Genomic DNA, 16899 nt, shown 5'->3' with positions numbered 1-16899 from the left:
GAATTTGTCCAAATGCTTTTGGCCTTCTTTCTTAGAGCGATATTCAATTTTAAAGTCTTACAAAAAAGCCAGAGTTGATGAGCGTCTCAATTTTGCTGGAGCGATTTGTCTTCTATCTGTCCACTTCAGGCTCTGAGGATTTAACTTGCAAAACACCTGCTGTTGTGTTCAGAGGTTGTTGTTGTCGTCCCCCCTCCCAGAAAATGAACTAAATGACTTAACGGTGAGTGTTAAGCTGTGAAGGGAAGGCTTTGTAGAAGTACAGGAGGCCTGACATCTTTTAAAATGGACGTTGTCATACTTTCCTCCTCGTCTCGTGTTTAGACCAGTTGACTGTGGTTGATGCTTCGTCTCATCTCTCATTATAGTTTCCGCAGCAGAATAATCATCTTTTCTATGCTTCCGGCACTGAGTCTCATCAGTTGTGTTGGCACTCAATCACGTTTAACACCCACGTCGACATTTATTTGTTTGTCCAGATGCCTGCAATTTCACAACCCACAACAACCGTTTACGTTTCCAGGTTCACCCATGAAAAATATCTTATGGTTTATGGGCAAGAGTTTTTCCACGCTAATTGTATTTTCTTTTATATTTTCTAACGAAAGGAAAACAAATCCTTATGGAGAAGTGTGGCCAGAATATGTAATGCATTTAATTGAAATGGAATAAATATTAAACATGAGGTTTTGCTCTTTGTGGGACGCTTTGTTTAAAAAGAGCCCGTTGTGGAGTGAAGCGGCTCTTCCCTGTCAAAGAAGCAATACTGCATTTACTTTTTTTTATTATAAGATATGTTCATGCATTCAAAGTAAAAGCAGTGTTTATATATATATATAGAGATATATATTTGAATTTTATTTTTAAATATTTTTAAAACAAATTACTGATGCAATCTGAGACACTCAGAGAAAATGACACAACAGTAAACGAAGTAACTTAAATCTAGTTGAGAAACATTACAATTGTTTAAATACATTTTTAAATGATATTGAATTGAGCTGTAGCGTGCAGTAATAAGGTGGCCTTTAGGACCCTGCGGCGACACCGCAGCGTTTCGGACCGACCAGCGCACCTTTCCACGTCAGGAGTTCGGAAGCGGCTCTTACCTGCTTTCATTCCCGTCCGTGCCCGCCCCGTGAACCGGGTGCGTCCGGTAGGAGTTCTGTCGTTTCATCGGACCCTCGTGCTGTGGGTGGAATGAGTTTCATCAGCAACATGAGACAAAGTGTGAAGAAATGTGACGGCAAAAAGTGAGTTGAAGAATGCGCTTCATGTAAATCAGTGCGAATCAGTGTTTTTAATGAGCATCCTAAGTCGAGTGGACCTTCCGGCGCCCCGTAGAAACGACGTTCTGAGGTCCAGTCCGGTGTCCTGGACCTGCAATAGAGGGACAGGCGAATAGAACACACATAACTCAACACTGACAGTAAAACCTGTCAGGGATGTTATCATGTGACGTCACGTCAAAACTAAATAATTTCATAGTAGTGAAATGTAAATATTTGTTATGGTGTACGGTTCAGAACAAACGACTGGACCACAAATTGTAGTAGAGTTTGAGAGCGACTATCATAGTGGGAAATAAAAAAAACAACTCTGTTCAGCTTCAACAAAATGATATTTACTCTAAACCCTCCTCTCAGCTTTTATTTCTCCCCGGTGAAATGGTTTTACTGCTTTAGACATCTCACAGCCTGTGATGTGTGTGTGTGTGTGTGTGGGGGGGGGGGGGGGTCAATTACTTTGCAAGCTAAAGATACTAGAAGCCACTGGTCTGACACAAATCTGAAAGTGAACGTTTTATGTTTAAACTGAGGTCTCCTTGCTGAGAATCCGATCCTGTTAAAAGGAATAAATCATTTGAATTTTACACCACAAAATGGAAGGAATTGATATCCTGTCCTATCTTCTCTCTAAACTGACTTCTGACCTCTTCTCAGAGACGCCACGCAGGTGCAAGACGTTCCTGACGTCCCAGACTCCCCGAGCCGGTATGTTCACATTGTGCTCAGCGAATTATTCTGAGTGTCTGGAACAATCAGCTGTGTGACGAAAAACCACAAACGCTGCGCTGCTCACTGCTAATAACAAATTGTGTCTGGATCTACCTCTAACCTAAAGGTGTGTTTTCCTGCTCAGGCTGACTTTGATGTTTTTTCAGGTTGTCAGTCATCAACACTCCAGAGTTGGATCCCGTCATCACAGAATTTAGGCGAGTGTCTTTAAATGGAAAATAAAACCCATCTGAAACTTTTTTGTCTTTCCATGTCTTGATGTTTGTTTTCAAGCAGATATTTTCCAGGGCTTCCACTTATCAGATGTATTTACCATACATGTTCCCAAAAAAATGGGCGTGTCTGCATGTGTTCTATAGCTGATTATCATGTTCCCCAAACAAACAATAGCTGTCCTCTCTGCTGGCTTTCAGTGTCGTGAGAATTCCTTCTTTTCTTCAAGCACCCCTGATTTTGTTTGTCCGTTCCAGGTTACAGTTACCAAAAGACAAAGATGGTGTGGAAGCAACAAATCCATCGAATGGGTAAGACCAGACAATGGACTGATTATAAAGCACCTCTCTGGCGTGATTACAACAAATGCACTCGCTGAAATCCACTGCTGTCCTGAAAAGTTCTCAAGTTACTTGTTCTTGAATGGCAGTGAGTCCCCAGGAAGAGACTGCGATCTTATTTGTAGCATTATCATCATCATCATCGACATAAACGCAGACTCGCTCGCCTCTCTTGTCTCTGTTAAGACGGATTGAGCGTAAATGTGTCCCGTTTTCACTTATCCTGTGTTCTCTGGCGGTATATACATTTTGACGCTTTTAATGGTGGCCATTTTCTCCCTGTCCTAACCAATGGGGAGCAGGGATTGCAGTGTGTAGCCTGCCTGTTGTGATCTGAAGCGGTGGGACAGGCTGGTTTTGTTTGTCTCTTACAGATAGACTCTCCCCCCCCCCCCTCATGTGGGATAGTCATCCCAATCTTATTAAGAGCTGCTTTTGCTGCTGCATCCTTCCTCCTGCTCCGTTTCTCCCTCTCTCTTTTTTCATTCTTCGCCTCTCTCCCCCCCCCTGCCCTTTTGCCGCGGCTCTCTCGTTGCTGAGACACAAACCATTACGCTGCATTACGCTGCACTACAGCCTCCAGGCTCAGTCGCTTCTGCAGGCTTCTTTACCTCTGTCCTCTTTCTCTTTCCCTTTCTTCCTTCCACACACTTTGACAGATGAAAATGTCAGGAGAGGAAGAGACTCTGTCAAACGGGTAAGGCACGATTTGGCGGTGTGTGTGTTTGGCCTCTGTATGATGCTGTGTTACGTGTGTATGTTGATATGAGACCTCGGGTTCGGGGACAAACTCGCTCATTCTGCTCTGTTTCAACATCGCGAGGCCTCCGGCCAGCAATTACGCCGACTTGTTGCGGCTCTCGCCCTGTCAACGAACTAATGCCTGCTCGCTGCTGGAGGTGTGTGTGTGTGTGTGTGTGTATCTGGGGTTGGTAAGCACATGCTAGGGGGTACATATGCTGACTAGTGATTGTCTGCTAAGTGGTTTCATGTGTGTGTGTGTGTTCCTGATTATTGGCCAAGTTGTTCTCTGGAGAAATCAACCTAGAGTTTCAGCCGACTTGAGGTTGAATTCAATTATCTGGACAATAATTGGCGGTATGCACATCCTGAACCTACCAGACTCTCCTCATTGTGTTGATTTTCATGCCTTTTCCTTCTGTCCTACAATTATCAGTCATCCCCTCAGTGTCTGTACTGTGTGATAATCTTTGCACACTGACTCAGAGCTGGGTTCTCGTCTGCAGATTTTGTTTTAGGTGCAAAAATCCTGTTTCCTAGACCTAGTTGAGTTAGTTTTCATCGATAAGGAAATGATGGAGGCCAGAGATTAATGGGCTTTGTAACAACAATTAACTGTAACCAACATTTTGACGTGATTCAAGCTACCGGTACAACAAACTCATCAATTATTACCTCCGCCGAGGTGAGGTGGAGTTAATAACACTTGGTGTTCACGAAGTGTTAGGAATGTTACCAGGAACAGATGATCCAGAAGAGATTCTGGATCACTTTGAAATTTTCGTTAACATTGCAGTCAATGGAGCTTCAATATTTGTTCCTCAATATCTCGGTTGATTATTGACCGTTGTTTATGGAATTTGACACAGACATGTGGGGTGGGGGCCTCTATCTCTATCTCACCACTGAATTTCATCCGGATCGGATTCAGAATGACGTTGGGATTTTTTTATTTTACATTTACGGATTCAAAAATCATATAAAAAAACCCAAATCTGATTCACTTTTACTTTCCATGGCTAATGTATAAACATACCGAGAACTATCTAGAACTTTTTGATGATGATCCAGATCAACATGTGGACGGTGTAAATCTAATTATGAGGGGAATGAGCTGCTCGGCGGAGGTCTGCGCTCTCTGAGTGCTTTTTTAGTTTTGAATGTTTCTAGAAGATCAATCGACGTGGTGTAGTAACTATGGAGGTAGTAGAGTTAGAGCTCAGATCGTCCATGCACTTCTGATAGTTATGATTGAGGGAACTGATTGAGTCAGTGCTGAGTCAGCACAAGAATGGGTAATATTGCTACGTTAAAACCGGTTTGTTTGCTGCACCTGTACACAAAAGACAGCGGCTACAGAATTCCATGTGATTGTTCTGCTGCCGTGTTGTTGTGTTAAAGTGACAGCAGGTCGGTAGTCACTGCCCATCTTCCCCTACAGGCCGGAAAGCGTTATGGCACAGCAGAGAGAGCGCTGGTTGGATTGGATTGTCCGTAGCCTCCAGCACTAAACGTGAAACTGAAGCATTAACCTTCAGATCAGTGACAGAAATGGGTCCAGGGGATGCTACTGTATTATTGATCCCTTTATGTCTCATTAGAGGGTACTGAATTAGAAAATGTTGACTTGGATATATTATTGAAATATATGTCTCAGTTTTTTTAGTATATAATTAATCGTAGGCGCCTCTCTGACAGCAGTCACAATTGTAAATCTGCTGCTGTTGGAGGCTGAACTTCCTGCTGGTCATATGTTGAGCACCAGTCACCCGCATGTAATTACCGGTAGCTGGAGCTTGCACCAGTGTGTGTGTGTGTGAGTGGAGCAAGCCCCTCTGTGAGATTCTCTGTGTTTCTAATGGGCAAGAATGTAAAGTTAATTTTGCCCATTAGTCATCGCTGTGTTATACACTCATTACATCTGCCAATGAGAGTTGGAGGAGGTTATCACCCGAGCTTGGCTCATGTTATAAGTTGAATTTTGCTCCACTGTGATTTTTCGAGAGCTCAGATTTCCCCAAATCAGTCAGTTTTGGTCATTTATTAGTTGATAATGTTTTTTCTGCATGCTTTTCTTTTCTCATGTTCATGTTCTGTGTCTGTTTCGATTCTGCAGGTCCTCTCGCTCTGACCTGTCGCTGGCTCTGGAGGACTGCATGGCTGCCCTGGATCTGTTCCTCACAAACCACTTTCAGGACGCGCAAGATCGTCTCAAATGCAGGTAGGAGAGGCTGCGGCACTGCTGGTAAAGTTGCTGCACTAGGGGAACTCAGAGCACCTGGCTTTCTGCTTCCACGGACAAACAGAATGAACGGTTACGTGCACCGGCAGGTGTTACAAGGTCACGATTTCCTTCTGGAATCTGCCTTCATATTCAGTAGGTTTATTTTCATATAGCACAGCAGCAAAGCACATAATTAATAAAGCGAATGATGATTCATTCCATTCAGCTGCTTGAGGTTCAGGGTCCTGGTATAATGCACGCTGGCTCACTGTGATATAAGGCTGTGAGGAAGGCCTGTACTGTTTTTATCCATCCGTCCGTCCATCCATCCATCCATCCTTTTGTAGAGCAATATGCGTATATTTGTTTTCTCTGTAGAAATAGTCCTGTTCTTTAAGCGTCACTGCAGTGAAGTCAAACAATGCAAACATTCGCTTAACAGCAACCCATTGAATGAGAAGGAGGATCCAAAGTTCTGACTGTTACTGTAGTACAAAATGTAACATCTTAAACTGGCCCCCCTTGTCATTCAAAATCATTCATCATGTCACTTGACCAGTCTATTTATAGTTAGTCTTTTTTTTTATACTTGAAGGGATAATTTAATCTTTTATTTTATTTATCATTCCCAACATTTTCAGAATGTCATGCAGTTCCGTCCAGAATGTTTTGAGTTATCATGCAAGCAGACAGACACGCGCTGGCGATTACATAACCTCCGCCTCGCCTCGGCGGAGGTTACTACTCTGCTGCCCTGTGACAGCCATGGTGTCGTCCAAATGAGATTTACTGTTTTAATGGATATCAGTCTTGAATCTTCATCCTCTAAGCAGCCGTCTGTGCTGTTCCTGCCTCTTCCAGTCACTGAAGCGCACCTGGATTTGACCCTCGCAGATCATACAGATTTAAATTTAGGAGATATAATGAGTGTCTTCATGGTGATCTGATAAGATCTTGTTGTGGTCTTAACTCACTCAATGTCCTTTTTGTTGGTTTAAAGTTTCTTTTTAAGATCTGGGTATATAACAGATCCCAGGAAAAACATCTGAGGCTTCAGTCCAGACGAGGGTGAGAGGGACGGTACTTATATTGTTGTTGAACAATCGCTGCCTTCCTTATTTTTGCCTCTTAATAGTATTAATTGAATAAATCTGAAGGAAGACTGCAATTTGACATTTTCATTTACATCTGAGTTTGGCATTTGCATTACCTTGAGAACAGACTTCAGTTTGCTAGTTCGTACACGATCCACAAAACGCCCACAACTTCCCCTGTGTGGTGTGTGACGCCACTAAAATGTGTTTTTAAAGAAGAAAGCCAACGGCTTGAGGCGTTGGACTTATCTAATATTATACAATGAGGGATGGCATTTGCTGCAGTGGGAAAAAAACATGCTGACGTTTTGAACAAGCAGAGTTCCTCCTCGGTTTCTGCCCTCTGCTTTAGTCTACCTGTACTTTCCGGGTCTCTCTTTGTTCGGCCTTTTGGTCGACCTTTTCCACGTCAGTTCTGATGTGCTCAGGTTGGGAAAATATTGTCTCTGTAGGACACACACACACACACACGATGTATCTCTTTTAAATTGCTACTCTGATCTGGATATTTGAGGCCCAATTGATCTTCTTGCACTCGGTGTCGTACAAACTTGCTTGTGACGCAACCAGCCTAGTCTCTTTTGTTCTTTTTACTTAAGGTCAGCCCTCAATCATAGACATTTCAGCTTAGTTTTAATCACCAGCTCTCTGTTGAAACACGCCAGAGACAGTAACAGTACTATCTAATATATCTGTATCTGTCCTGCCCCCATTCCACACAGCTGTGGAAGCGAGTGGGTGCAGGGCTGAGGTCTGCAGTACAACAGCTGGCGGGGGGAGTGCACACATGTGTTCTAGAGGAAGAACATCACTACTTTTCCCTCGCATCAGGAAACATTGTGGTGAAAATATCTGAGGGACCAGCTTCAACTTCAAATTGTGCTGTTCACGGAAGTCCAGATTCTTCCGTGAAATGTTTGGAATCTGATTAGACTGTTCAGCTTAAGGTTGATCTTACGTGACGTCATGAAAATTCAGACAGGTAAAACTGTGCTGCTGCTTCCTGGTTGGTCACTGTATTCAGACGAACAATTCCAGCTTCTGTATGCTTTGAACTTCAGCGATTCGTCTGTCTCCTGCCGAAACCTCGAGTTAACCAGTAATAAGAAAGGATTAACAATGTGGCGTACCTTCATCCTCTATTTTCATGAGCGTGAAATCTGTCGATACAAATGAAGCTTTCAGCATTCGTACAGGTTAACCAGTGCAACAGGAGCGGCGTCACAGAAGATGGTCACGTGGCTTATGGAAATGCCACTTATGCAGACAAACAGCATTCCGGTCTACACGCCTCTGTTTAGTTCAGTTCAGTTCAGTTCAGAGCTTTATTGTCCCACAAGGGGAAATTTGCTTTGCAGCAGAGGTCACAACAACAACAACAATGCCACAGGACGACATGGAACATGTAAAGTAAAACAACAATAAAAACAACCTTAAAAAAAAGATAAATAAATCTGTCCTATCTCTGGGATGGAGGCCCTAATGAATAAAGTGCTGCTGAGCAGTGCAGACAAGTGAAGGTTAGTGCAGGTTAAGAACATTTATTGCACTTGGGACAAACGAAAATTTAAATATATTGCTCTTTATCCTGGGGAGCTTGTATCTCCGCCCAGAGCGTAGGAGAGCAAACTCCTCCAAGAGAGGGTGATCCGAGGTGGACGGAATCGACCGTGCCTTCCGCAACACCTGCCGGTCAAAGATTTCAGCCAAGGAAAGCTGCTGTGAGCCGATGATTTTACTCGCTACCTTCACAATGCTGGACAAACTGTTTTTGTTTTGCACTGTGAGATTTCCATACCAGGAAATTATACAGAAGGTTAAAATGGACTCGATAAAAGATTTATAAAATAAGACCATCAAAGTTTTGTCCACATTAAAAGTGTTCAGTCTGCGCAGAAAGTAGAGTCTCTGCAGACCCTTTTTGCAGATTGCAGAAGAGTTTTGGTCATGCTTCAGCTTATAATCGATCACAGTTCCCAGGTACTTGTATGACTCAACTGACTCGACCAGAGAGCCCTTGATTGCAGTTGGTACAGTTGAGTTTGATATTTTCCTGAAGTCGATAGCCATGTCTTTAGTTTTGTTAATGTTCAACTTGAGGAAGTGGTTGTCGCACCACTCCACAAAGTCGTCCACGACTGGCCCATGCTCGACTTCACCATCCTGGAGCAGACTGATTAAAACAGTGTTGTCTGCAAATTTTAAAAGATGCCTATCTTTATGGTTGCTCCGGCAGTCATTTGTGTATAAAATAAATAATAATGGGGACAGGACACACCCCTGGGGCGAGCCTGTGGACGACAGCCGCTTCTGGGATAGAGCACCATTAGCCCTAACTGACTGGGGTCTACATGTTAAAAAGTCAAGTACCCATTTTACTAAACCTGCATCTAGATTAAAAGTGGACAGTAGTTTACGAGCTTGAATGTGTGGTCTGTATATGTCACATCTGAAAGCAGTAGGGTCACATAATAATGGCAAATCTTTGTGTTTTTGTCTAGCAAACATTTTCTTGTTTTAAATAATGTTTTATAACTGAAAGGGAAATCTCTTTTCACTGGAGAAGTAAGTGTGTTTACTGTAGTAATGTGTGTGACGGCACACTTTTACTCCTGTAATACTGCGGTATGTGACTCACCAGTAGCCACATGCATAAATAGACAGCTTTCTTTATTTTCTCTGCGTCGGATTCCGAGTCCTCCAGCGATTCAGTCACACCCATATGTTGTAAGCAGATATAGTTATTTGAGTACTGGTACAGTTTCTCGTATTCTTTTCCCACATTGCTCCATCGTTCATTTTGACTGGCTGACGACAACATCGATATTCTCTTCCTCTTCTCTCAGCAGAAACGGCACAAGATTTGTTGTCATTTATTTTAACTTCCTCTTTCATTTTCAAAGCTGGGGCTGTATAAATGGAAACAAATATTATGTGCTCCGTTCTTTACAGAGCCAAAGATAGCATGTACCATGCTCTGACCTACGCCACCATCCTAGAGATGCAAGCAATGATGACCTTTGAACCCCAACACATCCTGGCTGCAGGGAGCACCATGAAGGAAGCCCAGGCTGTCTGTCAGCAGTAAGACTTCCCTAAATCGCCACGGTGAAATAATACTTATACAGTGTAACTTTATTAGTTACCTGCTGAAACAATCAGGAAATAAAGGAAGGAAACTGACATCTGACAGCACTAGTACTGATAGTTTAATATACACATTTAAACCTCATATCTTTTTAACACTTACTCGCTTTTGCAATATCACGTGACAGCATGCATGATGGCACAAATCCGTGCTGCTGAAAAGCAGTCTGGAAGATTTTCACTTGAGCAAACTGATCTAGAGACTGATAATGATGCTGGCTTTGTGCTTCGTCATTCAGGCACCGCAAGAAATCAAGTTTCACTAAAAGCTTCACGGAAGGTCAGTAAAGTCCTGGATTGACCGGATGAATAAAATCATTCAAGTGAATATTAAGGATGAATTAATGGACCAGTTCAGTTGACTCATTGTGTTTTACATAACATGGGTGACTGAGAACCTACACATCACCAATGAACACTACTTCAAATCTTTGCTTCCGGTGTGTGTGTGTGTATGAATGCGTGTATTTTGTATAAAGGTAAGTGTATTTTGCAGTTGCAATTATTCCGCACTTTCAGGCAGACGTAATCTCTGACGTGTGATTTTTCACCTCAGAGGAACTCCATGCTGAAGTTTGCTATGCAGAGTGTCTCCTGCAGAGGGCAGCACTCACCTTCCTTCAGGTCAGGAAAAGGCTTGGGCCACTGACACTAGCCAGTAAGTGAATGTGTTTATATTAGAATTAATTAATTCATAACTCCCTTTTGTTTAGGATGAAAACATGATCAGTTTTATCAAAGGTGGAATAAAAGTGAGGAACAGCTACCAGACATACAAGTGAGGATCTTAAAGTTCTGAGTAACCTTTTATTTTAATCATGCTGCCTTCCTCATTACATCAAAATCATCTTCTGCTGCCTTTGTCCTTACCTTCAGAGAGCTTCACACAGTCCTCCAGTCCTCTGGATACACTCATGGTGATAACCATGGTCACTTTGAGGGTGGAGTCAAGCTGGGCGTCGGAGCCTTCAATCTGGCGAGTACAAGACTCAATGTTTTCATTTGTGTACTTGAGTGTGAAAAATATATGTTCACATCATTCACATTTTTAATATAGGTACTAGCCTTGTATTTTATGTGAGATTACACTGGAGACTGTGAAATTAATTACAGAATCTGCTGCTGGCCTTAAATTCCAAGCTCTTGTCCACTTCCTGCAGATGATTTCCATGTTGCCCACGCGGACTCTCAAGCTCCTGGAATTTGTCGGCTTTTCTGGAAATAAGGTATTACTGGAAAGTGAGAGGCCGTTATGGCTGACGTGTGGGATGGGTTGTTCTATGCTTGTGTGAAGTGCTGGGCCGCTGGCGTTAACAGTTTAAATCTGAATATATGCGCCTGAACATGAATCATGTGTGGAATTGAAGTTTCATTGTTTTTTTTTATCACAGGAAATCCTGTGATTTATTATTAGTCAGGTTTAGTGAAAGTGAGAACAGAAACTTTTTAAACAATTATTTTGATCATAGTAGCTAATCACTGCAATTATTTGTGCCCTGGCTTTCTTTTGTTATATTACAATTATTAATTGTTAAATAAAATAAAAAATCCTTCATGAGTAATTGTGTTTATGTAAAATATAAATAAAATGTCATATATATTAGCAGATGCTGCTACTTCCAGCACAAGCAGAATTTAAGAAAATAAAACTTGGTAATTTCTTGCCCCTGTGATTTTTCTGTACAGGAAATGTCATCAAATTGCCATAGTGCACTGTGAGATCATGTGTGCCTGTCTTCTTTCAGGAGTTTGGCCTTCAGCAGCTTCAGCAGGGCTCTACAGAAAGCACCTTCAGGTCCTTCCTATGTAATATGCTGCTGCTATGTTATCACACTTTCATGAGTTTTATATTAGGTGAGCAAAGAAACACACATGATCCTGCAACCACGACCAACCACGCAGAAAGAGACAGCAATCTGGGTTTGTTCATTCATCTCTCGCAGGCACTGGAGAGGGAGACGTTGAAGATGCAGAGAAACTGCTGCAGCCATATCTCCAAAAATATCCCAAGGTTTGCCAAAATAAGAAGAAAAAAATCACAATCTTCTTCTTAATTAGACATAATTCACACTTAGACTCGTTACTTCCAGGGATCCATCTTCTTGTTTTTTGCTGGTCGAATAGAAGAAATCAAAGGCAACCTGGATGCTGTGAGTGCCTGTCATTTCTACACGCTGCTCTTTTCATATAGACCATTTCATTTTCATATCCTGTCTTATATTCAGGGGAAAACCCTATTCCCCCCCAAACCTTTAGTTGTGTAAAACAATTTTCTAATCTTTTTAATCGCCACTGCTTGTTAATATTCACAATGAGTATTTTATAAAAATGTGAGCTCTTCAGTGCTTTTCCTATTCCCAGGCTATTACTCGTTTTGAGGAATGTTGTGAGGCTCAGCAACAGTGGAAGCAGTTCCACCATATGTGCTACTGGGAGCTGATGTGGTGTTTCACATACAAGAGGAACTGGAAGATGGCCTACTTCTATGCTGACCTCCTCAGCAAAGAGAACTCCTGGTCCAAGGTGGGCCTACATAGTATGATTATATTTAGTTTGATAAATGTGTGGCCAAGATTTGCAGAAGTTTCTCCCTGGTTCAATTCCAGTTTAGCACATTTCTGTGAGCTCTCAACAAAAGGACGTATTCCATTAAATGCTTGATGCATGATGCAACCTCATCCACATGAGATTTCTAATCCTGTTCTAATTCTGGAAACTCCACACAGGAGACATTTGTGTCTTAAAAAGAAAAAAACAGGATTGCTAACAACCTTCTCCTTCCCTTAGGCTACCTATGCATACATGAAAGCAGCCTATCTCAGCATGCTGACTCCAGATGATTGTCTCACCTTTGGGGAAACGGCATTCACGCTTTTCAGGTGTGAACATTTTCTTCTGCTGAATATTCTCACAGCACCCACTGAGAAACATCGATGAGCCACTTCCAGATCCATGACACGATCTCAAGATGTTGACTTTAGTAGGGAATATAATTGATCAGAACATAAAGGTTTTATATCAGAGGAAAATATAGCTAGAATTTGAGCTGTACGAATATGTTAGTCATGACACTCAATGTGCAGCATCAAAAATATTTCATTAATTGATCATTGAAATGCACTTTCAGAATTTCTTGATGCAAGAAATCACGTGTCATTAAGCGTAATACTGATGCTGATATGTATGGTTCATCATATTTCAGGCAAGTTCGAGGGCTGAAGCAGAAAATAGCAGGAAAGTCTTTGCCGACAGAAAAGTTTGCTATCAGGAAAGCACGTCGCTATCTTTCAGAAAACCCCATTCCACTTCCTGCTCCTCCACTGGTCAGTACTGTTTGTCATGATGTGCTGCTTTACTTCTGCTTTCAATGTGACTCTTCTGACAGTTCTGTTTGGAATAATTAGATAAAATGTTGAGGAAATTACTTATTTTATATCACAAAAGATTTGGTTTTGAACAAGCTCCATAAGTTTCTCTAACTACCCATTAACCCCCTCCTTGCCCTGGATTTTGAAATATTTGCCGTATTCAATGCTGATATACACAAAGTGAGTGGATAAGTGACAGGGGAATGTCGCGTAAAGATTAAAACAGATTTGGCCCTTTAGTAAGGTGGAAAGTTGTGATGGATAGAATGTTCAGTGGAGATTGCGGCATCTCACAAGTGTTTCATTTACTTTGGGAAGATCAAAAAGTGAGTTTTTGTTTTTCTGAGTCCCCATGGGTGCCTGTGATGAGATTTTTGTACTCTGTTACTTGCCTTTCTGACATACAAGGCCCCCACTTGTTGAGTTGATGACAATTGTGGCTGAGTCAGTTGCAGTAGCATAATCATTTCTACAACGTGCATTGGGAGGACTCGGTGGGAGAGCTTAACCGGCTGAACAGTTGAGCTTCAGATTAGTTTGTTGAGCTCAACCTGTGCTGTCAGAGCGAGTGTCATAAGAATTACTCAAATGTAATGGGATTTTATTCATTTTTTTATTTAGGAGACTTATAAGATGTCCATAATTTATGTTTGTGTGTGTTTTTGTGTTAATTAGGAAATGATGTACATCTGGAACGGTTATACAGTCATTGGCAAACACAAAGACCTGACTGAGGGAATGCTGAAAACACTGGACGAAGCGCAGGCTAAACTCGAGAGCTACCCACGTATGCAAAAATTATTGTTTTTGGTATTATATGAATATACTGAGAAATGTATTTTAGTTTTTATATATTATATTTTTAGTATACTGTATATGCAATACTATACTGAACCAAGGGTGAGCTTGTTGTTGACTTTTTCACTGTTTGTCCTGAATGAGTGCATTTATTTTAGCTCATCCTAACTGTTCTGCTGTGCGTTTGGCAGGAACTGAGTACTTCACAGATGATCAGTGTCTACTGAGCCTCTTAAAGGGACTGTGTCTCAAACACCTGGGTCACCATGAGGAGGCCGAACACTACTTTACTCTTGTCCTCTGCAAGTAAGTCATGCACTTATATATATATATATAGTAGCAATTTATCAGACAGGGAAGCAATTAAAAAGAATCTTTGTCCGTAAGGTCTTTATCTCTACTCATACTCGACCTACGTTGTTTTTTTTATTATCTGTAGTGAAACTCTGATCAAGTATGACCACTACCTGGTTCCTAATGCCCTTCTGGAGCATGGCCTAATGTGTCTGGATCGAGGCAGAAAAGACGAAGCTATCAAACTACTAGAAGCAGCAAAGTAAGGCTTTCAACCAAAAAAACATATTACCATCGTGTGTACTCATGGATTCTCCACTCTTGCTTGCATCGGTTTAATGAAATATCTATTATGGCAAGCCATTATGTTCGAAATTGTTTTTAGATTAAATATGCTACAGTTTACATTAATCTCAGTGTTAGAATGAACATTTTCCCTGACCAGATTGTAAGTCCTTTTGATTAATCAATTAATTACCAAGTGTGAAATAAGATTTTAGATTGAAGTTTACACTGTTGTGATTGTAAATGACTGCTTTGCTCTTTTGCAGGCAAAACTATAAAAATTACTCGATGGAATCACGGACGCACTTCCGTATTCAGGCTGCTCTGCAAAAGGTCAAGGGTACAGGGGAGAATGGCACCGATGTTCCCTCCGGCCCTTAATGGACAGAGGAGAGCTAATGAAACCTGAGAGTTTTTGGTTTCTGAAATTGAAACACTTGGTCCATCCCCACCCATTTGGGGGTGCAATTTTTTTCTTTTATCAGAAAGATGGGGGGACAATGGATGCTTATTTTTCTGGTGTGTTGCCCTGAAAGGTGGCTGTATCTCCTTGTGGCCCTACCATTCCTGCTTCCAGAGCTCGTAACATCTGGCCAGCAGCACCATCTGATCTGGTAGCAATTCTTTCCGTCTTTTTTAATTGCCTGTAAATGAGACTGATTAAATGACTTGAGTAAGTAATTAATGACACGTTATTTGTGGGCATACTTTAACTGGTACTTACCACTTATATACAACATACCATTTAGTCCATTAGGACTATGAGATTGTAATGAGTAATTTGATGCCTATGTTTTAGATTTGTGATCAAAGCTAACACGATTTAAATTATTTATATGTTGGATTCACTTTTACATGACATAAGCTTTGGTTAATTGAAGGTGAGCTGTTCATTGTTCACCATAAATATTCTTCCTTTCCCTCCAACCAATTGAAATATGAAAAAGAAAGATTAATGGATAATTATTTTCAATGTCCATGATAGTCTGTACAATACTGATGTACTTACATGCAATGACTTTTGCACAGAACTACTGTATATAAATTGGCAGCCATGCAAACTCTTCAGAGGCAAAAGTAGCAGATAGAATATATCTTCTGTACTATACTGTAAATGGTAACTTTTACACAGATTGTCCCATTTATGAGGACAGATGATCGTGTCTTTTAGAAAGGCAGACTGCCTCCTTTTCTCCTCCTGGTGTGTGGGACACACTCCAACAGTACTTGAGCTTGAACAAACAGGTCATTCAGTCTGACCAGCAAAGGACTGCAGGCTTGTCTGCCTGTTGCATCTTGAGTGAGTGGAGAAGCTCAGACTGGTGCCCACCACAGTCTTCCTGCTTTGAGATTTCTGCTGCTCCTGTATCAGCCACCTGTAGAAGGACTTGAACATTATGTGTCAAAATATAATCTTCATATGAACATGGACACTTGTAATGATTGAAATATGAAGACAGAAAAGAGTTACAACTTTATGGTGAGGTTATTTAAAGGGCTGTGTCCCGGCAAAAGAGTGTCAAAAAATAAATAAAACGAGTTTCCAAATGTTAGAATTCTAACTACGCTGATTTCTAAGTGGGTTTTTTCCAGTTTCCTCACACCTAAAAAAAAATTCAATACAAGTGAATTGTTTACTCCAAATTGTCCGTAGTGTATGAGTGTGCGTGAGTAGTTGTATGTCTGTGTGTGACCCCAGGATGCGCTGGTGAAGCATTCGGGGTGTGAGCTAATAGCAATCTGGGATAGGCTCCAATGTCCCACAAGAAGGAAATGGATGGATGGATGACTTATAAGTGATAAGAATAAGGCTTGCGTGTGTGTGTGTGTGTGTGTGTGTGTGTGTGTAGAGATACACCCCCCTCATTGAGCTCCGCACGTCCAGCTCTCCCTCTGTCTCTCGCATGAGTCCAAGAAGAGCAGAGTGGATAAAGTTAACTTGTTGTGGTAATGTTCCGGCAAAAATTGTCAAAAACGTTTTTGTGTATGTTAAAAACTCAACCATGGTATATCATGGCGTGCATGCGTGCATGCTCAATATGAACGTACTTTTGCTTTCGGGTTTAGAGAGTTTCTGGCAGAGCGGTTTGTTACAGAAATGACGGACTCCGTCCTGCAGCATCTGTTTGCTATTTTGACCAAAGACTGGCACAGATATTTCATACAAGTGTTTTGGAACTGCATTAACTTGTGGAAAAAGGGTATAATATGGGACCTTTAAATAATAAAAGGCAAATGAACAACACATCCCTTTCTGTATTGTGTTTTTTTTTTTTTTTTGTCATTGGAGCACCACAAACAGAATCCTCGAACGGTAATGTGCCTTAGGTCGAGATAATTATGGTTTTATTTAGATCAATGTCTCGATCTCAGCCG

At 41.4% G+C, this 16899-nt stretch overlaps 1 protein-coding gene across 1 annotated transcript; it reads left to right on the top strand.

Moving 5' to 3' along the window:
- The first annotated feature begins 1200 nt into the window (after window positions 1-1200).
- Window positions 1201-16762, top strand: ttc39a (tetratricopeptide repeat domain 39A). Its single transcript, XM_068743420.1, has 21 exons — window positions 1201-1253; window positions 1944-1994; window positions 2165-2215; window positions 2489-2542; window positions 5430-5534; window positions 9584-9715; window positions 10018-10058; window positions 10335-10402; window positions 10492-10556; window positions 10655-10754; window positions 10939-11004; window positions 11524-11632; window positions 11722-11789; window positions 11869-11928; window positions 12140-12301; window positions 12566-12657; window positions 12981-13101; window positions 13822-13933; window positions 14136-14250; window positions 14384-14500; window positions 14790-16762. The coding sequence occupies exons 1-21, from the start codon at window positions 1201-1203 to the stop codon at window positions 14902-14904; spliced, it is 1857 nt and encodes a 618-aa protein (XP_068599521.1). The 3' UTR covers window positions 14905-16762.
- Window positions 16763-16899: the final 137 nt, after the last annotated feature.

Source organism: Brachionichthys hirsutus, chromosome 9 (assembly GCF_040956055.1).
Source record: "Brachionichthys hirsutus isolate HB-005 chromosome 9, CSIRO-AGI_Bhir_v1, whole genome shotgun sequence".
Classification (NCBI taxonomy): Eukaryota; Metazoa; Chordata; class Actinopteri; order Lophiiformes; family Brachionichthyidae; genus Brachionichthys; species Brachionichthys hirsutus.
Note: the sequence above shows the minus strand (reverse complement) of the source record. Positions and strands in the feature narration are given on the sequence as shown.

Coding starts and splice junctions, on each gene's coding strand:
- ttc39a (XM_068743420.1), top strand. CDS start 1,201: ATGAGTTTCATCAGCAACATGAGACAAAGTGTGAAGAAATGTGACGGC. Junction 14,251..14,383: donor TTTACTCTTGTCCTCTGCAA/GTAAGTCATGCA, acceptor TATTATCTGTAG/TGAAACTCTGATCAAGTATG. Junction 14,501..14,789: donor AAACTACTAGAAGCAGCAAA/GTAAGGCTTTCA, acceptor GCTCTTTTGCAG/GCAAAACTATAAAAATTACT.